The sequence below is a fragment of the Equus przewalskii genome, chromosome 7 (genome assembly GCF_037783145.1).
Source record: "Equus przewalskii isolate Varuska chromosome 7, EquPr2, whole genome shotgun sequence".
Lineage (NCBI taxonomy): Eukaryota > Metazoa > Chordata > Mammalia > Perissodactyla > Equidae > Equus > Equus przewalskii.
In genome coordinates this window covers 34,742,952-34,766,986 of record NC_091837.1, presented here as the reverse complement: position 1 = coordinate 34,766,986, position 24,035 = coordinate 34,742,952, and the positions used below count along the sequence as shown (strand labels likewise).

Genomic DNA, 24,035 nt, shown 5'->3' with positions numbered 1-24,035 from the left:
AAAAATACAACTCAAAAAAAATGGCTTCATTCTTCCAAATGTTGGCATATTGGGAGCCATTCCATTTGTCTCACTAGTTATAGACTGCAAGTTCTCCAAATATATTTTCTAAATGAATGATTCACTAAGTTTTTTGTATCTAAATTACCTTAATAAATAAAATACTTGAGAAAGAAATTATTTAGAAAAACTTTATTTAGCTTAAAAAATTTAAATGTAAAAAATAACACAGATGCATTATGACCCATACATGGTAAACACTCAGTGAGAGAAGAGTTTGTGCTGTGAATGGTCACACGTTTGCTCCTGTTGACTAACAACTAGCTATGCTTTCCTGTAGCCTCTTACCTAAGCTCTAGAGACCTGGTGATGACTCTGCACGTGCTTGGGTCAGGAGACGCCATCCCCTGCAGCCTGCCATGGCCTTTAGGAAGCAGGCACGCACACTGAGATGCAGCCAGCATGAGCTCAGTATTGTCCTTCTTTAGCACTTACTTGTAACTCATCTCGCATTGCAGGTCAAGAAAATGAAATGTGCTCTCTCTGCAGGACGCAGTTCCAATGTGATTATGGTAGCAGTCATGCAAAATGGGAGAGCAACTCAAAAAAGGCGAGGGAGGCTACCCTGTGCTGTCTGTGAGGGACCCTCCCTTTGCCTGTAACGGGGCACGGCCACCACATCACTGCAGGGTGCTGAGTGAAGGGACTGATGCTGACGTCTGGTTTAGGGCTGCTCTGGGGAAGCATCAACATAAACCTAAGTTGGGATGAAGTAAGTCACAGCCCTGAGATGATCTCATGGAGGTCTGTGTCATTAATCCCAGGTTCACTGTGGGCCCACACCTGAGATGATCTTGCGGAGGTGTGTCATTCATTCCAGGTCAACTCTGGGTCCACACCTGAGATGATCCATGGATATGCGTTTCATTAATCCTACATTCACTCTTGGTCCACACTTCAGATGACCTCATGGAGGTGTGTGTCAATCATTCCAGGTTCACTCCGGGTCCACACTTGAGATGCTTCACGGAGGTGTGTGTTATCATTCCACGTTCACTCTGGGTCCAGACCATCGTTGCCTATCTCTGCGTGCTCTGCCCCTCTACCTCCCACAGAAATGGGCATCTTTATCTTCTCTCCACTTGTGTTTCTTTGGAAACACTTTCTGTTTCTTGTGTCAGTCAGCCTCAGACAGAGGTTAATTTGTGACAGAATGTGGTTGCAACTGATAGCTTGTTTTTTGTTTTTTCCCTCACCCAAATCTATGAATTTAACAGTACAATTTACAAACTGCTTTTGGCAAAAGAGTTGTTTTCACAATATTTTCCCCTCAGTCTTGTTATTTTCTTGCCAAGTTTCTAACAGTGTAAACTTTTACTCTTTTTCTTGGTATAAATTCTAATTCTTCATAGGAAGGTATATCTCTCCTACTGTGCATTCTGTTTAGAGTTTACTGCACATTTAGTTCCTTTTAAAGAGAATAAATTCAAAGGTATGCATTCAACAGTAGGCATTATGTAGGCTTGAACATATTCATTAAAATGATGAATAAGCTAAATATTTCAAGGAGATTAAGGACGAGAAGCTGCTAGAATCATCTTCACAGATGCCCACTCCATCAAATCCTGGTGATAGTTCTGGGGTTTTTTGTTTTGTTGTTCTTTTAACGACCAAGAAAATAAAAAAGGGGGGTATTCCAGTGAATCCACATTAAGTTTTCAGATATAATGTCTAATGTGAAAAATCTCAAAACAAAGGGAACAATTACCCAATGCCATATTTGGTTGGTTTTCAACTTGGCAGAAAACAGTCAGTGCTGGCCCAGTGTTGGATATTAAATTAAATAATGGCACCATGCCAGGCTGAGAACCCGGAGTACTCAGCCACTGGCTTGATGTTTGGGCCGAATTTTGACAGTGAACTGGTTGCATGGATTTTCCCAGAAGACCCAGGGCTGCAAGCCCAGAAGGCTGTGAGGCCATCACTGCTGCCTGGAGCTCCCGATGCTGCTGCCCTAGCATGAGGACTGTCTCACCTTGAGAAAACAGGAAGCCTTCCTAAAGGGGAGGGAGAGGAAGATCAGGAAGCACCGAGGGGGCAGCTGAGCCACCCAGAACCTCTGCATGATGGTGACTAGTGCTAGGCTGTCCTTGAATGTGGTGGCAAACCAGCAATATTCTTCATCTATTCAACAAGTGTTTGTTGAGTACCCAATATGTGCCATGCACTACATTAGGAAAACAGCAGCAAACAAATGGGAAGCCAAAACCTCGTCCTTGTGGAAGTTATATTCTTGTGGGGAAAGACAGACCCAGATGTAAACAAGTACTGTAGGCAGGATGTTACTCGGTACTCAGTACTGCAGAGAAACGTGCAGAATGGTGTGGGGACTCGAGGACGGGATAGTTGCTACTAAGATCTGAGACGGGGGATCAGAGAAGGAATTATTGAGAAAATAACATTTGAGCAGCGACCTGAAAGGAATGAGATATACTGATACGCAAGGTGGAGCACACTAGGCAGTGGGAAGAAAATCTTAAAGGATACAAGATGAGACTGTGAAATAGTGAGGTGTGACTGGAGTGGAGTCATCCAGGGGCAAGTGGTGGGACACACCTCAGAGTTGGGGGGACACCTCTGCACATCACTGGGAGGACTCTGCTTTTTCTCCACATGAGATGGGAGCTGTGGGAAGATTCTGAGTAGAGGAGCGATGTGATCCAGCTTATCTTTTAACAGGATCACACTGGCAGTGGTGTTTAGAATAGACCATAGGGTGTCCATGGTGAAACAGGAATGCCAGTTATGAGGGTACTGCAATAATCCAGGCAAGAGATTAGGATGGTTTGGAACAAGATGGTAGCAGTGGAGGTGGTAAGACATGGTTACACTTGAGATCTATTTTGACAGTCAAGCTATCAATATTTGCCCATGAACTGGACATAGAGTGTGCTGGGATACCATCCAAGTTTCTGGCACGAGTAACGAGAAAGATGGAGTTGGCATTTACTGAAATGTAGAAGATGGAGAAGAGCAGATTTGGAGAGATAAGTGGGGAAATCAGGAGTATGGTGTTGGACAAGCAAAGTTTTGAGATATTATACATTCAAGGGAGACATTAAATAGGTAGTTGGAAAGAAAGGGGAGAGATCTAGGTTTAGGGCATAAATTTTAGGGTTGTCAGTGAAAAAATGGTATTTAAAGCCATGAGAGTGCTTGAGGGCAATTAGGAGGTGAAAGGCGGGGCGGGGGCGGGAGGGGGGGGGTGTGTGAAAAGGAGCAGCCAACTGTGGAAGGAAGGAAATCAGGGAGGAAGAAGAAATCAGTGTGAATACAGACAAACAGGGAGCATCAATATGGAGGAGTCAGAGAGGAATGTGGGGATCAAGTGAAGTTTTTCTCTCAAAATGGGAGAACTTACAGCATTTTTGAATGCTAATGCTTATGATCCAATAGAGAGGGAAAAGTTGATGATGCAGGAGAGAAAGGAGATGACTGGTGGAGAAATGTCCTTGAAGGGGCAGGCAGGGATGGGCCCCAGTGCACAGAGAGGGGTTGGCTTCAGTCACAGGACAGACATTTCACCCAGAGGAACAGGAGGGACAAGAAGCACATGGACACAAAAGCTTGATATACTGGTCTCATAGTGGAACATTTGAATAGTCTCTTCTGATGGCTTCATTTTCCCAGTGATAAAGGAGGCAAGATGATCAGGTGTGACTGTGGAAGAGGGAGGAGGTGTGGTTAATTTGGGCAGGGAGGAAAAGTTTTGAAATACTTGCCCAAGACAGCGGGGAGGCGAAGGGATAAGGTTGAGGATGTATGGAATTTGCTGCTGACTGACCTTAAGTCCCAGAGGACACAGAGGAAAGTTTTGAGAGTGAGAGACGAAGGAGAAAAAGTTGTACAGGGTGGTAAGGGGGTCAAAGTCTAGGGGAAGAAGGGAGAGCTAGACACCTGGGCTTCTTGAGAAAAAGGGCATAATGAGATGAATCCTGATGATCTCAAGACAGATAGTGATGGTGAGGTGTGAGGGTTTGAGGTAGGGGCTGTGGCTTTATCCAGGAGCACAGAGCTCTGAGGTCCTCTCCTCACTCTTCATAAGTAGGATGAAGAAGGGGAAGAGGAGGAGAAAAAGGCAGAGGGTGGTCCTACTCAGAGTTACATCCCAAAGGTGGGGAGGGGAGTGATCTGTGATCAAATTAGTGGTGGAAGAATTCCTGGAATGGACACTTGAACAATCCTATTCATATGGTACAGCTAATCTCGGTTTTCACAGTCATCAAGTTAACAACTCCTTACTGAGTACCTTTCATGCTCAAGGTACTGTAACCAGGCTCTGCAGGGGCATTTGAGATGAGTGAGAAGACTGACACTTCCTCCTTCAGTGCACAGTAAAGGAAGCCACGTGAAGTGCCATGGGTGAGCTACAGAACCCAACCAGGGGAGAGTGAAGAGGGAGATCTGGAAAGGTCCTTCTCAGAGGGTTCAACACAAACGGGCTTGAAGCACAGGGAGGATTCCAACAGACGGTGGGAAAGATGCCTCTCAAGCCAAGACAGAGAGGTAGGGAGCACAAAGAGCTCTCTGTGATCTTTCACTCATTTAGCTTGGCTGGAGCCTGGATGCACCTCGGGGAACACTTGAGAAACTGAGGTTTGATGGTGTAATGGGCATTGTTTACTGATTGGAACAGCCTGTAAGAAATTTAAGAAGTAAGGAGCTGCAGAGGATAACGAGCTGTGCCTTGAGGAGGGTAGCTGTGCAGTACTGCACAGGCCACTGAAGAAAGGAAGGGAAGGACGTCGGAGAGCACTGGGAAGGCTCCTGCCTCACCTTGGCCGGGAGCCTCCAATGTCTGATCTAAGGAACGACTGGAACTGAAGGGACACAAGGACCTCACGGAGGACAGCTCGGCTCTCAGAGGGCCAGGGACTGGCTGGACGTTGGCGCCATTTATGGAAATAACGCAGCCGGCTTCCTGCCGTGGGAAGTGTGTTTGGGCTCAATGTTCGAAGTGAATTCAAGCAACAAAATACTTCATTCTCACAACATGCAAAACATTTCAGCAGCAAATCAAACACCAAAATACACTCCTGATTATTTGGGGAGAAAAGAGAGAAACGTTAGGGAGAGCAACCATGGGAACTGCTGAAAAGAGAACTGAGGAGGTTGAGAAAACTTATGAGATGAGAGATGAGCAAAAATAAAACTAGAAAATAAAATGGAAGCTGTGGAAATCCAAAGTGTGTTTCAAAGAGCACTAGTCTCAAAAGATATTCTAAAATTTCAACTGAGGAGGCCTCAGCCTCTTTGTACTAGTATTTTTATGACTTTATGGAATAGAGAACCTAGTTTAATTAATTTTCATAGGTTTTGTTTATCTGTTTACCTCTTGCAGCAGTAGATTTTGTTTCTTTTTCTCAAAAATAGCAACCCTGGCTTCACAGAGGACCGTAAGAACTACAGTCGTGTCTTGCTGCTCAGAGAATTAGAATTCCTTGCAATCTGTGTTTAGTTTTCTCGGTTGTACCTTATTATCCATTATCATGGGACATCTCCAAGAGTTTTCATTTAAATTACATATCATTGTTTTTCTTTCTGGGATGCAAAGTCAGTCACTGCTCCTTGAATAGCCTACATTCACACTTTATGTGGAATATGCAACCTGATTATGCTCGTGAATTTGTAACTCTCCCAGTGTCCCTAATTTCCACCAGAGAGCATGCAGAGCATATACGACTTATGCGTATAATCAGAAACATAATTTTTCATATAAAACTGAGAAACTGAATTGTTTGATATATAGTGTCTCTAAAAAATTAATCTACTTTTTTATTTTTCTTCTAATTTCACGACAGTAACTGCTTTCATTTCTTGATGTGGCCAACACCCTGTCGGTAAGATGATCTATGAAAGCCTTCCCACTTACTATCTGGCACTAAAATTTCCAAGAGAATTACTAGTGCTGTTACTATTCTGATGAAATAGCTTTATTTTTTCCATTTGCATTTCTCAAATCATGGTCAAGTAATAAAATGAGGAAAAAATCTGTCAATAATAAGGTACCCGCTCTGTTCCCCTTTCATTTAAAGTGAATAATCAATAAAGGGATGTGAGTGGCTGCTTCTGAAGTAGATGCTTTTGAGGATGCACCAGGAAGAGTGAATTTTCCCAAGAGTTTGTTTGAAACTAAACTTTTAAGGCATTAAAATAAAAATCTACTGTCCCTCAAATATTCTTCCAGACTCTGTGCCTTGGGTCATGGTCTAGCTTATGTTTAGCTCTTCAACATCATTCCTGGGGAAGAAAGGATGACCATAGCTGCCTGCACAAAGTAGTAGCTGTTTGCAAAAACCCTTTGTAGCTTTCTCTGCTGCCTGAAATTGGTCATTCGCGATCTTACCAAAAAGTAAGTGTACCTATATGCTTGCTAGAAGAATCAGTATGTCTGAGGTTCAAAAAATGTACAGAGTCTAGCAAACTGCATGCAGAAGTGTGATGTGTCTTTCACATGGCCAACGAGCCACACGCACAAAGGACGGCCCTTAGAAATGCAATAAGGATTCCTGGGGTCTTAGGAGAGAGTGGGGTCATATAATTCTCTGACTCTCATTTAGTTATATACAATTTTTCCTCAAATAATGAAGTTTTTTAATAAATAAGGCTTATATTAATTGTGTCATTCTGTTCAATATATTCTAGAACAGAGGTTCTCTAATTATAGAGAATTTACGAATCATTTGGAGAGCTTCTGAAACACGCAATGGCTGGGTTCCCCGGGGACTCTGGCTCGAAGGTCTGAGGTAGGACCCAGGAACTGATATGGTCCACCTTAGGGGATTCTCCAAAACATGAAGAGGAGTCAAACCTGAGAACCACTGGTCCTAAATATCTGTGAGGAAGTTTTCACAGACCATGGTAAAATGGGAAAAATATTTTAATTGGGTTATTTTTAAAACCTCCTGATATATTAATATCTTACTTTATCAGTTAGCTAATTTCCTTCACCAAACTAGTTTAAAAGATCCTTTCATACAATTAAGAGCCAAACCTACTGGAATCAGACCCTAGTTTTATGATCAGCCACAGTAAGTAGGGATTGGAAGATATTATTAACTGTAAAGGAATTTAAAGTCTGTGGACCAATTACCCAGAAGCCACTACATTAGATAAGAAGGAAGTGGCTGACCTTTTTGAAGACCTACCTTATGTGCCAGGTGTCTTACATAGCTTTTATTTAATATTACACCATGAGGTATAATTAACAGTATTTTACAAATGAGGACACAGAGGCAGCAGAAGCAGTCAGGATAGGTAGCTTGTCCAAAGTCAGTGAGAAGGGAAGGGAGGGGGCTACACTCTGCATCCAGATGTGCCTGTGAAGCCCACTCTTGTTTCACTGCATCACAACGTTCCCCCATAATACAGAAAACTTGGGTGATCACTGCTAACGCTGTGGAAGACAAGACTCAAGTTTAAAATCATCTTCATCAGTCACAAAGAGGAGAGCCTAATAAAAGAATGAAAAGAAACAAACAGAAGTGCAGAACAATGAAATAAGGAAATTAAAATCCTGAAAGAAAAATAAGGTAAATATATGAGGACAAAGGACTTCCTGGACCTAAATGCAGAAAAGAAAGTCCTAGTAATATAGTCAATGTGATTCTGAAGTGTAGAGAAGTGACATGCATGTGATCCTTCCAGAGTGCAACATGCTGGTCAAGGTAGAGATGCTGAAAGAGAATCAAAGAAAAGAAACACAAATAAATGATTGACAGGGTAGAAAAGAAGGACCATGTAAAAGAGAAAAGGAATTGAGGTCATTTATCTACCCAAGGAGAAGACAGACCAGTGGGTGCTGTGATATCGTCTTCCACTGGAGATTTTCAAGAGTAACAACTATTCCTTATCCATCTCTGACTTCTAGTAATCAACACAATGTTTTTAATGTAGTGGTCGACTGATAAGTGTTTATGGAATGAAAGTCTTAACCACACACAGGAGGCATTTATGAAGAGAACAATGACCATGTGTGATCTGTGCATAGAAGTGGAATATATTTGAACATATAGGCTTCAACAAAATGAGTTCAAGTTCTAACAGAGAAATGCAGCACCCTTTCTCTCTCTACATCCTTAGTGCCTAGAATGTAGCATGTACTCAATAAAAGTCAGAGCAAGTAATGAATTTTGGTTGTGCATAAAGGACATTTTGACCCTCGGCACATAAGAATGAAATATTTTGACATGAAAGGCGGTTCGTCCATTCCGTCCCTGGGTTGAAGAATCATCACCTAACATTAGACAGGTCAGTTCCCACGCCCCTGCCAATCTCTAAGAAGTCAGAAAACGCTGCATTTTCCCCATCTCTTCTCCATTCCCACTGCCATGAACCTGGTTTATTTTTCTGCTGGACTCTTGTACTTGACTCCCAGGAAGACATCCCACTGCAGCCATATTAATCTTCCTGAAGAATAGCTCTAATAAGGTCACTCTTTCATTTAAAAAACACTACAACAAAACAAGAGTTTCCTCATGCTTATTTCGAAGGACAGTCAGGGCCTTCCACGGGCTAGCCCCCACTCCCTTTCCTAACTTCATGCCTCTCCTCTCTCTGCTTTCCTTCCTCCACCTACGTTCCAGCCAGATGGACATGCTCGGTTTTCCCCACACATCCAGCATTCCCCTCCTCAGGCCTATGCTCCTGCTGCTCCTTCTCCCTACTCACTTTTATAGGTTCAAATCCGTCAAAGGCCACATTGTTCAAAAACTGTTCCTGATGGCTTTGTAGAAAGCACTGTCTTTCCTACTGAGCTGTGGCGGCACCTTGTTTCACCCCTCTTGCAGAGAACTTACCATTTTCAACCTTGAGTTCGGTTATTTTGTAAATCCCTTATAGCTATACTAATATAAGTTCCTTGGGACAAAGCTGGTTTTACTTCTTGGCCTTCACATGACCTGTCCTAGTATCTTATTCTGTGTTCACAGTAGATGCGAGAACACTTTGCTGAATCAAAGCTCTCTCACAATAAATCTCATTTGAATTTCTCATTTCTACTTTCTTCATAGCCCAGCTATTCTCTTCTATTTGCGTTGAAGTTCTCAGACATGGGGCAATGAGTATACAGGGAAAGAAAAAGGAGCAAAAAGTAGAAGTGGAAAGTAAAGGCCACAGGTGCTATTTTGTGGTCTTTCCTCCACTGATTCCCAGTGTTTAGTGGGGGGTTATTAAGAAGAGAGGCATCTGCAGCTATTTGCCAATGCCCCTTCATGAGCATCCAGACAACACGCTGAGAAAGGAGGAAAATGCCTGAACACTGGCTCTACTGAGCATGTGGAGAGACAGCCAGTACACAGAAGAAGAGTTTTTCTCATTATGCTGATGATGGACAAAAGTCCTTACCAGGAAATTTACTGACCAAACTTTCATCAATGATACAATGAGATTAATAGAAAGAGCATGGAAATAAACACTAGTGGCAAAATGTTTTATTTTCAGCACCAAAGCAGTGAAATATATATCCATCAATGATGAGAAAGTTAACTGGGTACGTATCAGAGAGACAGGAAGTGAGTACCTGTCAAGAATAAAGTGTTATGAACTCAATACTGGTAATGATTAAGTAACTATAGACCATTTTTCACGATCATATATGGAGTTTGTTTTAGAAGTCTTTAAACTAGCCAAAATTTCTGCTGGAGAGTAATTACAATGGACTCAGCCTTTTTAGAAAGCAAACAAAGAGAAACTTCTAACAACACAAGGCTAATACGATTCAAACTATTCAGAATAATTTTACTTAATAAAATGGTTATATCATTCCTATGACCCTGCTTTGGAAGCATTTTCTAACTTCCTTGTTACTCATAAAAGAAATAAGGTAGAAATCTGAAAAGGTTCTGTATTAAGCTCCTACACTGGCAAAAAGACACACGTAACTCACTCTGATGTGGTCTTTACCCATGTGAATATGTGTGTATGTGTGCACATTTTTACCTAAATATACACCAATATTTAAAGAAATTATTCAAAGACACATAAGGAGAACCCAAGTTGATAATACTATACAAAGAGAATTTTGTTTCTTATGTTTACAGTGAAGTTATATATAATCTTGAGTAAAAAAGACAAAACTAAACCACTGCAAGGACAGCACCTAGGCCAAACTCCAGACACAAATTGGTATGCCGATATGTGCTCTGACCAAGAGCTCCAGCTTGAACGAAATGTTCTAATGAATAATAAGTCATAATTAATAATTACATCATTAGCAATACCAATAAGTAAATTATACATATTTAACTGAATATCAATTACACTGCTAAAGTGATGTATTGCTTGAATATGTACTGGAGTAAATAGGAAAACTCATCAGAGATACTGACAGATGTGCTGAGTAGACGCCATTCATTAACTCCAAGGCAGGTGCCAGGCTTATTTTCAAAGATTGCTTCTCAGAGATATTATTTATTCTTCTAAATGAAAGCAACATGTTGAAGAAAACGTGTGATGCTTCTCATTCCCTTACAAACTGCTCTGTATTCTCCCAACTTCATACCTGTCTCTGAAAAGGTTATTCGGTGAGATAATCTATATCCCTTCTTAATAGAGTTCTATTAAAGTGCGTGCTCTCATGCTCTCTAGAGAATTGTGTCACTGAAGGACAAACACAAAGAAAGGTGTCTGCAGTTAAACCAAGGACAGTGAGGAACAAAGGAACCCCAAATGGCCAGGACAACAAAGGGAGCCTGGTGTTTTTATTCTGCGTGCTGGGCTACAGGGAAGCACAGAATAGGTTATATACTGCTTTAGGCTATTCTTGCTTCAAATAGAGTAGTTGTCTTTGAAAACGCAGTCGCTTTTTTCATCATTATCATCATCACCATCATTGCCAGTAGCAAGATAATAGCCTGGGTCATGCTGATGCTGTTTATATCCCAAAAACAGGCAAGTGGAAAATACCATCTGTGGGGGACACATTACAGGTCTTAACATATGATACAACAATGACGTTCCTCTCACGCTCCAGTGTGCCTGGAGCCCACCGCACACACATGGTGTTCAGGTAAATAACACCCTACTCAGCATCAAGAAATCCACTCATTTTCCCAGAAGTTCAATTTTCGACCTCTCTGAAAGTCTGCAGCATTCAAATTTGGGAGTGGCAGTGGCCTGGATTAATTACCTAGTTCTCTTGAAAGCCCCAAGGGCCATAAAACAATCCTCTATTAGAATAACAATAACAACATCACAAAAGAAGTTACCAGCAAATGCCAATTCCTCCACCTTCACCCAGAGCCAGCTTTGGGGGAGGACCCTTATATATTATATAGGTCATCGTATTCATTCTCCTGCAGCCCACTGTGAGGTTAAAAGGAGTCTCCCCGTTTTGCAGAGAGGGAAGCTGAGATAGGGAGTTTAAGAGTTTGCCCAAGAAGTCTGGACTTGAACTCACTACCTTCTATCTAAAGCAAGTGCTTTCTACATCATGGGCACTGGGATCAGAGTTCCTGTGTGAACTACTCTATTAAAATCTAGTGCAGTTATTGGTCAGGTCCAGATTCCTGTCTGACGTGTTTGAGAACTGCCCTAGGACACCATGTGGTTTTGAAAATGATCTGGAGTCTAAACCAGAGGGCCCTCACTGTTCCCTATCAGCTAGCTTGTCACGGGGATGCCTTGACTCTTCAACTTTTCCATCATTTGCCCCCCAAGGGCAGATGAGAGAGAACAAGTACCAGTGCAAATCTGAGGTTTCTCTCAAGTTGCTTACCACTGGCTTCACATTTCCTTGAAGTCTGTTGTTTGATCTTTTGAAATAAAGCAGGCAAATTTTCCATTTTACTTCATGACATACTGATTTTTAATAAAAATAATGTTTTAAATGATTTATCATCAAGGAAATGATACTCCCTTTGCGAAGCCCTGGATTCCACCAGGACAAGCGTGAGATGGGAAAACAGCTGGAGAGATGCTGCAGTTCCACAAACAGCTGGAGAGATGCTGCAGTTCCACAAGGAGAGCGGCCCTCTCTCTTCCCTTCCCTTAGGGCAGCCTTCACACGGAGGGAAAGGCTATTGGAGTAAGACTGTGGTAGCTAAACTGGAAGAGCCATGGCTTGAGAACACATCAGATATTAAAAGCCAAACCCAAGATCCTCACACATTAAAAACAATGACAATTCTAAAGGTAGTTGGGGGGGGAGGGGTGGTAATTTTAACATGCTAGAATTTCAGAAGTCAAACCTTTTTAAAGACTTTGGGCCTGGAGACTTCAACGAACAAATTTTGACACTGAAGTTGTCAAAAGGAGAAAAGAAAGGAGTCAGTTCTGTTGAAAAGACTGTGCTTTTTCTCCTTTCATTTGTAGGTCCGGGCTTTCCTTGATTCTTTTACAAGGTCAGTAGAATGTTTAAAATAAGAATTTTTTCTTCAAAAAGGAGTTTTGTTTATTCTCAGTCTATCCTTGATATTTTCTGGATATGCTGCCTCCTTGACATCCTGCCTTGTTAAGATAGTGAAGGAAATTCTGACTTCCTTTCCATTCTGACTAAATATATTGAATCGCACTCATAAATACTTTAAAAGAACTCTCACAAATACTAAGTATTTTACAGTATTCTAAAAATACTTATTTACAAGAGAGACTAGTCCAAAGTCAACCAAAAAGTTAATCGCCAGCAGGACATCATGGCCCTCTGCCTACAAATTCTGAATGGAATTCACTCGTACCTTAGATGTAAAGCTATTGGAATGAATTGTGATGTTTATATTCTCAATTGTAGTAACATTTTCTTAAGCAAGTAAAGGGACGACAATTAAAATATCACAATCGGTATCTACCGACAATAGTCAATGAACAGCTACTATGTGTCTGGTTCCATGCTAGGTACTGGGGTAAGAAGAAAGACCTAGTAAAACAGAGATTGTCACTCAGTTTTGATAAATATTTTTAAAATATCCAGGCCTTTTCCACATTTACTAATATCAAGGATGAATTAATTTAATTTTCCCATAAAATTGAAATATTTCCTTATAGAAAAGACAAGAATAATTTAACTCATTGCTATAAAATTTTTCATGTAAAAATCTTAAACTATTTTTCAAACTGCAATTACTTTCTTTTTCCCAGTATCTTGCATCTATTACTAATATCTTGGTTTATTTTGAGCTCAAAACTTTACTTTCAGCATTCCTTTTGGACATGAAATTCAAAGGTAGATTTCTTAAAATATAAAATTTTAATTTATGCTTTTCAAGCTAGAAAGCTCTATGCCCTAAGCAAATAAAAGACGCTTAAATACATTGTTTCATTTTCCTTTATCACACTGCTGATAGAAAGAGAAAACACAAAAGAATCTTGAAAATTAAATGGTTCCCTTACATTGAAAATCTCTTACATAGAAATCCTAATGTTTATGTAGTAAAAATAAAAAACAATACTATTTCAGCGTAATAGACCTTTTAAAATATATTATTTCTGAAACAAAATGCTTGACATTTGACTCAGTATTTCCTTCCAAAAATGACAAGGAAAAAGGAACAGAATCTCCCATGGCAGACCTGCATTCTCTCACGATTTCCTTCTAACTATACTGTTTTATAGATGAAACTGCCATCGCAAAATGACAAATATAACATATAAAAGAACAAAAAAGGGCAATAAATCACCAGTGACACTACAGCCCATTAAAATGCATTCAGCTGGTGTTGCAAAAAGAATGAAAATTTCCCCTCACTTTATATTCTTTGCAGCTGGAAAGGAAATTTTAGAATCTTCAAGCAACCCTTACAAGAGATGCTGCAATTCCTACCAAATTCTCCTCACACTAACTTTCTACACTGGCTCCAAGGCCATATCTATCTATCTATCTATCTATCTATAGATAGATAGATAGATAGCACTGATACCCACATTCACTGTTTAAGAAGAAATGCCCCAGCTGGGGACATGTGAGTTGTTAATCCTCCATACTGATATGATTCTGCATTTGAAAAAAACAGGGTCTAGGGCCAGCCCTGATGGCTTGTGGTTAGAGTTCGGTGTACCCTGCTTTGGCAGCCTGGGTATGGTCCCCACACAACACTTTATGAGTCTAATGACTAAACTCTTGAAAGGGCAAAATATAACCGTCTGCAGCGAAAGGTGGTGAGGTTTTATCTCAGTGCCCATATTAAAATGATATTGCTGAGTCTTGTTTTCCTTTATGTTCTTTGCCAGTCTTGATTCACATGCATACCCCAGTACACAGCTCTCAACATAAATGAAGTGGATGCCTCAGGCAGAGCTTAAATGAAACCATTCTACCTCGAAGGTACTCAAAGTGCCCCTTTGATACCTTTGAGCCTAGCCCTTGACTCCCCTGTCATGTGCTCTCCCATGCCCAGTGGAGATTATCAGTAACCCAGGGCCAGCACTTGGACTGCATAATTTCCTGCATTGAGCTCTTCTATTTACATCCGCTCACTGTTCTTTTCTCTAGGCTGGAGGACACCTTCCATTTCTTAGAGTTTTACTTCTGTCTTTTGGCCTCTTTCATCTCTCCTCCAACGTTTCTAGTGTGGCTGGAGTGTATAGTGCAAACTTGAACCTGTCTGCCACTCCAGAAAACACCTCAATTGCTTCCTACTGCTCCTGGGATCAAGACCAAAGTCCTTGATGTAACTTACAAGGTCACAGTCGGCCTCTTTCTGCCTGTACAACCTGACTGGTTCACCACACAGCCTTCTAGTCATGAATGCCTTTTCGTAATTCTTCACTCTTGGTCATGCTACTTCCCACCACAGGGCCTTTACACCTGCTGTTCCTGCCACTGACTGAGCTAAAGTTCAGTGAACAATCCCACCATCTTCAAGCTGTGCAGTGGTCTGGGCTGGGGCGGCCATGCGAAGGTGAGAGGAATTAACAGGGATCCATAAGAGTAAGTTGGAGGCCAGGTACAGTGCTTGTGTGGTGGTCTAGGCTGGGGTGGCAGCCATGAGAAGGCGAGATGTCACTGAATCTAGAACCTATTCTTGAAGGAGACTTGACCAGACTGGCTAATACAGAAACTCCAAACTTGTATTAGAGGTCTTATAACAAGATCTGAATTATTGGAGAAATTTATCCCATTTTCACAGTCACAATGGTGTGTAAATTTACTAAGATTCCACTGAGAATCTCAGTGGCATTTTGGAGTCTTCCCTGCCTAGTGTGCAGCAGGCTGCTGTCTCGTGCCTAGGACATGTCTGAACACAGCAGATGAGATTCCTGCTCTCAGGTGCTTCTATTTTAGGAGTGGGGAAGACAGCAGCAAATGTGACAGATAAGCACAAGAGGTGATAAGTGCTGTCAAAAAGGGGAAAGTAGCAGCGTAAGGGATCAGTTGTGTGGGAGGGACAGAGAGAGGAGTCATGGCAGGCTGTAGTGTTAAGAAGGGTGAGTATTCGAGGCAGATTTCACTGAGAAGGTGGAATTGTAGGAGGTGAAAGGGTTCGCCAAGTGTGTATCTGGGGAAGAATACTCTGCAGGAAGGGAAATGCTGGAGCAAAGCCTGCAGGTTGGCACACAGCGATGTGTGCAAAGCACAACGGGGGCAGCACGACTGGCGCAGGATGAGGAGGAGGGAGGAAGGGGAGAGGAGTTAAAGACGGAGGGGCTGGGCAGGCCACTGTAGTGGTGAGGGAGTTTTGACAATTAGGAGAAAATTCTAGTTTTATCATAGAATAAAATATCCAGCATAAATAGCCAGCATAATCAAAAGATTATGACAATGGCGTAAAAGAGACAAAGAGGACTACAGCAGAATCTATATGTGAGAACTTAATATATGACAATACGCATTTCAATTCTATGAGAAAATAACTTTATTTAATAGTGACAGCTGGCCTAACTGGTTGTTTATCTGGAAAAAAGCTAGACCTCTGCCCGGGAACACTCTACGCCGTATCAGTGGTAATTTCTAGATGATTCAAGAGCTAAAATTCAGGGTTATGGCTAAACAATCTGAGAGATGTGAAGATCTTCTTAAGCAAAACAAACATCTTGGAGAAACAGAGGAAAATGGGGGCATATTTGATTATCTAAAAATGAAAACTTTATTCCAAAAGACAAAGTCAAAAGAACAGTGATTGACAGGAATAAATATGAACAGATACAGAAGAAGAAATGTAAATGGCCAACAAACGTAAATCCTCAGCTTCAGGTAAAGTCACTAGAATACCATTTTCACCCATCACACTAGAAAAATTAAGTCGTAAACATCCAGAGCAGCTGGAGATGTGAGAAAGGGGCACTTAGACACTTGGTGGGAGAGTGAATTGCTACAATTTCGGAGGAAAGTAATCTGGTCAGTTCTACATAAAAAAATTGCCATTGGACCCATATTGGGAAATACTTAGAAATAAAAGTTGTAATAGAAAGAACATGTATAGAAGGTTCTTTATTCTAGTTTTTTGTTGTTGTTGTTAGTAGGAAAAAACTAGTGAAAATCTGAATGTCCATTAAGAAGGAACTGCATGAATAGATCCTAAGGTCTGTTCCATACAGAGGCCAGCATCCAACCATTAAAGAGAATGTCGTAGACTGGTATGCATTGCTGCAGGGAACCTCGTGACATGCTAAGTGAAAAAGGCAAGTTGCAGAGTCAAGTATACGGACGTGAGGTGAAGAAATCGTGTGTAGACGCTTGTGTACTTTTACATACATAGAGGGAAAGGTGTGGAAGTTTCAAAACCTGGATGAGGTTGGTGTAGACACAGGGTAAACTTTTTCAGTATATCTGAGTGTTTATAAGCTTTGTTTACTGAGCTATCTCAAGAGGCTAGCACAGTGTCTAGCATACAGCAGACAGGAAAAATGTGCTCAACTAATCAAGAAAGACATGACAGAGTAGGCATTCTTCACATAATTTAAAAAGATGTGTAACGGTAGGAAAGCAATAATATCTAACATTTATTGAGGGTTTACTAAGTACCTTATTTGTTCACTTACGAGTAGGTAAAACTATAATTCCCACTTCACAGATGAGCAAACTGAGGAACAAGATGCTACGTAATTTGCCCACAGTCACTGTGATGGCAAGGGGCACAGCTGGGATTTGGATGTATGCCTTTTGGTTCTAGAGCCCACCCTCTTATCCACCATGCCACCCACGGCTCTCCTAAACTGAAGCTGCTGCCCCGCCCAGAGATCTGTGGGAAAAGGGGCTCCTAAGCCTTTTCCAGGGAACCCCACAGAGCACCAATTGAGAACCAACTGGACCAGACACTTCATAGGGTTTCCACCTCTGAGGGTCTATGATATGGCAACTGACTAATGAACGTTTGTGTAATGAAGGATTTGAGATCCTTGCCTTCCCTGGTGTACCCCCCGCCCACAGTCACCACCAAATTTAGATCCTAATTTAGCCTTTCTGCCTAGTTGCAGCCCTTGTCTAGGGCTAAAAATCCATAAACTGGAGACATATTAGATATAGGACTCTGTTTCATTCTTTGTAAAGATGGCAGGATAAACTTCTAGAAAGGTAGTGTTAGGGCTTCAGGGTGTACTTACATTTGATATTTGATATAGACCCACTGATCAATGAGACTCCCAGAAATTTGGTGGAGTTCAATTATGGTTTTTGTTCCTCAGGAAAAGTCGTCCTTCTCTGTGACCCAATGGCTAGGACCACTAGGGGCATAAGGAAGGCCTAATCTGCCAGGGCTGGCAAAGGGTTGCCTGCCCAGAAGAGAGGGCCCAGCAATGGAAGGGGTCACTTGACCAAATCATCTTCGGGCTCATGGCTGAGAGAGTAGCTACGGTGGGGGTGGAGGGCAACGTTCTACCATAGCACATGCAGGAGACACTCATCGATCAGCAAAGAACAGCAAAGGCGGAGGCTTGGGGGGCACAAAGCACACACCTTGAGTAGAATTAAAATCTGCCTGTTTCTGCCATTTCTCCAGCAACACTTGGAAGGAGCCAAGAAAGGTGATGGGATTTTTCTCAAGTGGGGACCAGCATGATGTGTGGTAGAGGGCAAGTTGGCAAGGAGCCAAAGGGGTCCAGGTGTTGGTGAGAACCCAACTGAAAGGGCCGCATAGGGTGTCAGGGCCAGGTGGGAAACCAGTGAGGACTAGAGGGTGAAAAGGGGGATGTTCAAGTGGATGCTGGGGTCAGAGGACCCGAGGGCTCAAGTTACAAAGCCTGGGATCAAATTTACGTCCCCGACTCGACAGAATATTGGACTTCTGGAGCCCATGGAGGTGAGTATAATTCCTCTGAGTTTCCTTTTCTTGTCTGAAAAGTGTAACGATGTTTCTCTCAGGTGACCATTGTGAGAAGTTAGTGAAATAATGCCTGTGGAAGTCTCCAGCACAGTATCTAGAACACAGAAGTTTCTCCATAAATACTATAAGTTGTTTTTCTTCCTCAGTGGGGATCTAGTTCAGTGACTTAGATGTTTTATATTTTACATTAAAAAAATCTACTTGCTTAAAGAGCCACCTTAAGGAAAATAAGAAATTCCTTGGGATTTATTTCATGATCGCTTTGCCTATATACTGTGAAAATCAATAAAGAGGATCCTCATTTAAAATGGAGTCAGGAAGTCAGAAAAGGGAGTTCCCAGGCAGTCCCACTGCAGGTCAATTACAGAAAAGATGGTTAATTACAGACCCCAAAAGAAAGAAGTCAACAGGAAGGAATTGTCAATTATTGGAAGAAATACACATTGCATCCCAAACAGAAATTGACTACCCCAGCAACTCAGCCAATGAGAAACCATGCTGAACTCTCACTTTTCTCCAATGGACTTTTGTCACAAAACAACCCCTCCCAATTTCCTCTTTTTTTCCTTATAAAATAACATTCCTCTCCCTTGTTTGTTGGATTTGCCTATGGTCCACTATAGCACGCACATCCCAAATTGTACTTCTTTGGCTATTCCTGAGTAAAGTTGTTTGGCTGGTAAATAGCTGCTGTTTTATGTTCAAGGTTGACAATGCTGACAAACATTCTCTGTGTGACCATACTCTAGCCAGGCTTTTCAGAGCCCTTTTGACACAAAAGAACATTTGCGTTCTGAGGACCACACCCAGAAGAAGCTGGTCAAATATCCTCAGTTCCTTTTTCAAAGTCATCAATCTGACGAGTCACTGCTCTTCCCATGGGAAGGAGTGAGAAGCGACCAAGTTTCTCTCTCTGCGCACACTCTAGACAGGCTCCTCTGAGTCATCTTCTCCACTAGGCCTCAATGTTGGCCTATAAAGACTGGAACAAACACTAACAGTTTCTAACAGCTCCAGGCTGCTTCCCTACGATGACCGTAGTCTCCCTCATAGTGCCTGCCTGAGAAAACTCAAAGTTGCCAAAAGAATTTACTATTTGTTGCAGTGACATCTGAAGATGGCCCATCTCCCAGCCTCTGGGGGAGGGGAGAAGCCTAACTTGGATCACTGCCAGTTAGCCAACCCAGATGGGTATCACATGGACCAATACGCCATTCCTGCTTTCTGTAATTTTTCACTTCTCTGAGCCCCCGCTCACCCACTCCCTACTCCCTAATTCTCCCTTTAAAACGCCCCATCACCCCTGTACAAATCGGAATGGAGCCCAGCTCTATCTCCTACAGTCAGTAGTTACAGAATAAAAGCTGTTGTCATTGCTTTAACTAAGGTCCAGCTGTGTTTATCTTTGACAACACAGACATATGGTACATGTATCTTTTTCAAAACTTGAAACTTTATGTGGGAATAATTGTTGGCTAGTTATTTTTTTTGGTACTAATTATATCTAGCAAGTAATTCTACATGCTCTGATTATCTGATTTGTACTTGAATCTCAGAAATCATTTTGTCTATAAATTCTCTACAATACAGATCTTATTAGATGTATGGGTAACCAAAATGGATGATAAAAAATTGTTTAAGGCAATCATTCTCCACAGCATCTCAGAGATGGCTGGCTTATCAAATCATAACGGCAATATTTTAATATACAATAAACAGCCTAGAGATATTTATAAAGTTAACTAAAAAATCTTAAAGAGAAATTTCTAGCATGTACAGCTTTTTAATTTTCTTTCTAAAGCCATTCTATATTACAGATAACTAACCACAAAATAAAGGGAATGATGTAGAAACCAGAAGCATTTCCAGTTTCTAGAACTTTCTCTTTAGAGTAGGAGTTTTGAGGTAGATAGGACCTTCATTCCAATTATATATTCTATTCCCTTTCAGAATCTCCTAAATCTAGTGGTTTAGTAAAGCATTGTTTTAAACTGTGGGTTACAACTCATTAGTGGGAAATGAAATCAATTTAGTAGGTAAAAACTAGAATTTTCCAAAAAAATGAAATAGAATAGAATGGAACAGAACAGAGCAAATCAGAGTGAATCTTATTCAGTGAGTAGCTACAGTATCTAAAGCTTTTGCTTCAGTTAAACTTATGTGTGTTTCTGTGTGTATATTGGATGAGGATGTATTTGTACTGTTGACTGAGGACAACAAAGCTTAAGAAACATTCCCCAGTGCAGAGACAGGACTGCTTATCAAACACGCTAGCATGCTGCAGTCTGAGCTCCATTCATTCAGTGAATTAAATCAGCCAGTTGTGTCGGGCACAGTCTTCGTGCTGAAGTCAGGTCCTCCGGTGCTTGCTATCTTTGGTGTTAGGTGAATGGGGGGAGTTTCATCCACAATGAGGGAAACCTAATCAGCATGTGCCACATTCTGGGACAAAAGGAACAGCACTACAGAGGACTCATGATCTTATCAAGGTTTCCTGGTGCAAGTAGAGCCTTGAGCAGCATTTGTAGGGACAAGATGTCAGCACAATTAAAACAAAACAACTGCTGAAGGCGCTTCAGGATGTATCCCTCGTGTATCTCCCATTGGCTTCTGGAAGGGACCGTGTTGATCTAGTCAACAAACTACAGCTGTTCAATGGGTCACAGATGTGAGATGTTCAGATCTGTCCCACTGCACCATCTCCTAAGGTGCTCAACACAATGAGAAAGGCTTTGAAATACATGTCCTTTTCCCCAGTAGTTATAAAGCTGTTGTCTTTTCTTAGCTGCTAAATGACAGCGTGACAGTAATTTTTCATTTACAAGAGCATGTATCTATGTAGGTTTTGATGTTACTAATGCAAATATGCTGATGCCAAGAGCCTGGGCAGCCACACAGAGTGAGACTCTTTGCAAGAGTAGATCTCTACCTGGCCCACAGAAGGTGCTCAGTGAGTGCCAAGCAAGTGACTGAAGGAATGAAGTCTCCAGCTTGCAGTGTGACTCATGAACAAATCTACTAAAAACGACAGTGTTACTGCTATCAAAGTTGATGTCTGATGCAAATGGGAAATGCAAAAGAAATATTACCTGGGTTTTAAGATTAACCATCATTAAAACCAGCAGTAAATACTGAAAAAAGAAGAAGAGTAGTTTTTTTTACTGACTCTTGAGGCTTATTCTAACACTCCATCATTACAATCCCTAAAAAACCAAAGTAAATGATGGAGATCACCTGCAGCCCTTAAAAGACTGGCAGCCATATACTTCAGCGATGGACATGTGCGTCACAGATTACTTCCAAGGTAACTACATGCACTGGATCTGAAAGCCTTGTGAAGGAAGCTGATTTATGAGGCATCTTCTTAACCATGCAAAGTCTACACAGAAAGCTATATTCAGAAGTTTCACTCCACGCCTAGTAAACAGTATGCTTAATTTGAAGGTGGCAGATTACAGGTAAAGCCTGAGAAAGGGGCCTAGTGAACTATATTCCCCACAAGGATTTGTTGGACAGGGGCAGGCCAGCTAAATTTTTATGCTTATTTTTATTTTTTTGAAGACTGGCACCTGAGCTAACATCTGTTGCCAATCTTCTTTTTTCCTTCTTCTTACCCCTAAAGCCCCCCAGTACGTAGTTGTACATTCTAGTTGCAGGTCCTTCTGGCTTGTGGCATGTGGGACGCAGCCTCAGCATGGCCTGATGAGCGGTGTCATGTCTGCACCCAGGATCCGAACCAGCTAAACCCTGGGCCCCCAAAGCAGAGCGTGGGAACTTAACCACTCGGCCACGGGGCTGGCCCCAAGCCAGCTCATTTTTATTGATTTGCTGGCAAGACTGGTGCCAGCTCAGACACAATTCGGGGGGGGGGGTCCCAGATTACCTTCAGGATGGACACCTAACCCTACACAGAGGGCCATCTCTGAAATGTGGGGCTTTAGAGGGGAAGACTGATGTTAAGAAAGACACTATCTCTTACGTACTTTTACTGTGGGAAGAGCACTTTAGAAGGTCAGGATACGAAAGAGTCTGTAACTATAAGAACTCAATCAGTAAAAGAAATATGCTTAAGAGAAACTTGAAAGCAAGGGAAGAGAAGTGTTAATAAGTTTACAGCTTCTGGGCCCTGAAACAGAGGACTGAAATACGTATAGAGTTCCAGTAGAGAAAGAAGTAGAATTATCCTACATTTCTTTACCTTTTAAGAAGCAGTCTGTAATTTTCCTGAATCTCAGTTGCTCTAATTTCCAAAATAAGTTCACAGAACCACCTCAACATTTATGAATTATTACGAATTAAGCTTTCCTTTTTTTCTTAAATGTTAGGGTATATTCCGTAGTTCCCTTCACACAAAACAACTGCTGGAGCACAGCTTCTGTGGAAAGCGCTTGCGTGTTTCTTACTCGGCTTTCATCATGCCTGTGCTACGTGGCTAGCTATGCTGGCTATAATGCAGCAAGCTACAGTATCCCATCGATGATGACTCTGAAACCAGGATTTGAGTCCTGCCTAAGCAATTATGTCAGAAATCTTGACAATGGCTTGCTTTTATTGTAGGACAAAAGTTTGTCTTCTGGCATTCTCTAACCACTCACCTTGGGTCTAGAGTAATTTACTGGACTGTTTTCCTATTTGAGTTTATACAGATATCCACATACCTTTGGAGGCGGTACAAATGAACAAGCTAATTCCTCTTACTATAAAGTAGCACACAGTTCAACTCCCTGACTCTAAACCAGTCAATATTTTAAAAACATCCCTAAATTATTCAATGTATTGACTTGCAGATGGGCCTGTCCCGTATATAAACACCCTGCTTTGAAACAAGGATCTATGAGGAGTGCAGTCAGCTCTGCTCCTGTTGTAGGTACATGAAAAGCTATCTGAACAGCGTTACCCCAAACACCTTTGGGTAGCTTCATTTCCTAACACTGGCAGGCAAGATTGTGTATTGCTAAGTGTGTGTGCAAACAAGACCCTATAAGGTAAAAAAATAAACCTCTCTCGTCCTCATATCACAACAGCTTTTTTAGCTTAATTTGGATAACTGAGAACACATATTTAGGTATTATGTTTGAAATCCTGCTTGAGGTCAGTGCTACTGCAAGTCCAGCAAATTTCATTTCTATATAACATTAGGCGAGAAAGGAACATACAATCGACACACATGATGAAAACATGCAGTGGAGTTGTGCTTAATGCATGGATATAAATGTGCACAGAGAAGAGGCCAAGCACATCACTCGATTTAATGCGGGCACAGGTCTGGACCAAGAGTCTGAAACATTGTAAACAAGCCTTAAGCAAAGGAGGAAATGTAGAGGGGAAACAAAGCTGAAAAAATGAGCAGGAAATGGGCAAGATGACTCATCTATACTTGAACATCTGACCTGTGAGCTGGTCGTCGCCTGCGGCAGGGGCGATGCGAATGTAAGGTGTTGTAAGCTGAGTCAGGATTATCGCAGCTATGGCAAAGGAAGATTCCCAGGTCAGCATGCATGAGGGAAGAAAAAGCCAGACTGAAGCTAGGCTAGCAAGGAGCATCTCCATCAGTTTATCACATTGTCTCAACTTTGTTCCAACAACAACAAAAAGAGAAGGAAAAAGAAAAAAACATAGCAAAGTGTTGAATTTTCCAAATTCTTTTCCCTTACACGAGCTTTAGTCAGGCAGTGAGATTTCTAACTATGACACACTGGCAAGCATTGGCTGAGATTCCGAATAGATCGATGAAGAAAAAAGTAAAAACAAAAACGTCAGTCCTAAATAAAGGCTCTAGAC

The 24,035-nt window shown here is 41.6% G+C and overlaps 1 protein-coding gene across 8 annotated transcripts in view; it reads right to left on the bottom strand.

Moving 5' to 3' along the window:
* Nucleotides 1-24,035, bottom strand: part of PTPRM (protein tyrosine phosphatase receptor type M) — a 771,793-nt gene that overhangs the window by 218,161 nt on the left and 529,597 nt on the right. For 4 of the 8 annotated variants that reach the window (XM_070629469.1, XM_070629471.1, XM_070629470.1 and 1 more), the window contains exon 14: nucleotides 23,645-23,719. The exons of the other annotated variants lie outside the window; for them this stretch is intronic. In XM_070629469.1, the coding sequence (XP_070485570.1) occupies nucleotides 23,645-23,719 (75 nt within the window). The remainder of the gene's footprint in view (nucleotides 1-23,644; nucleotides 23,720-24,035) is intronic. 8 annotated transcript variants of the gene reach the window in all.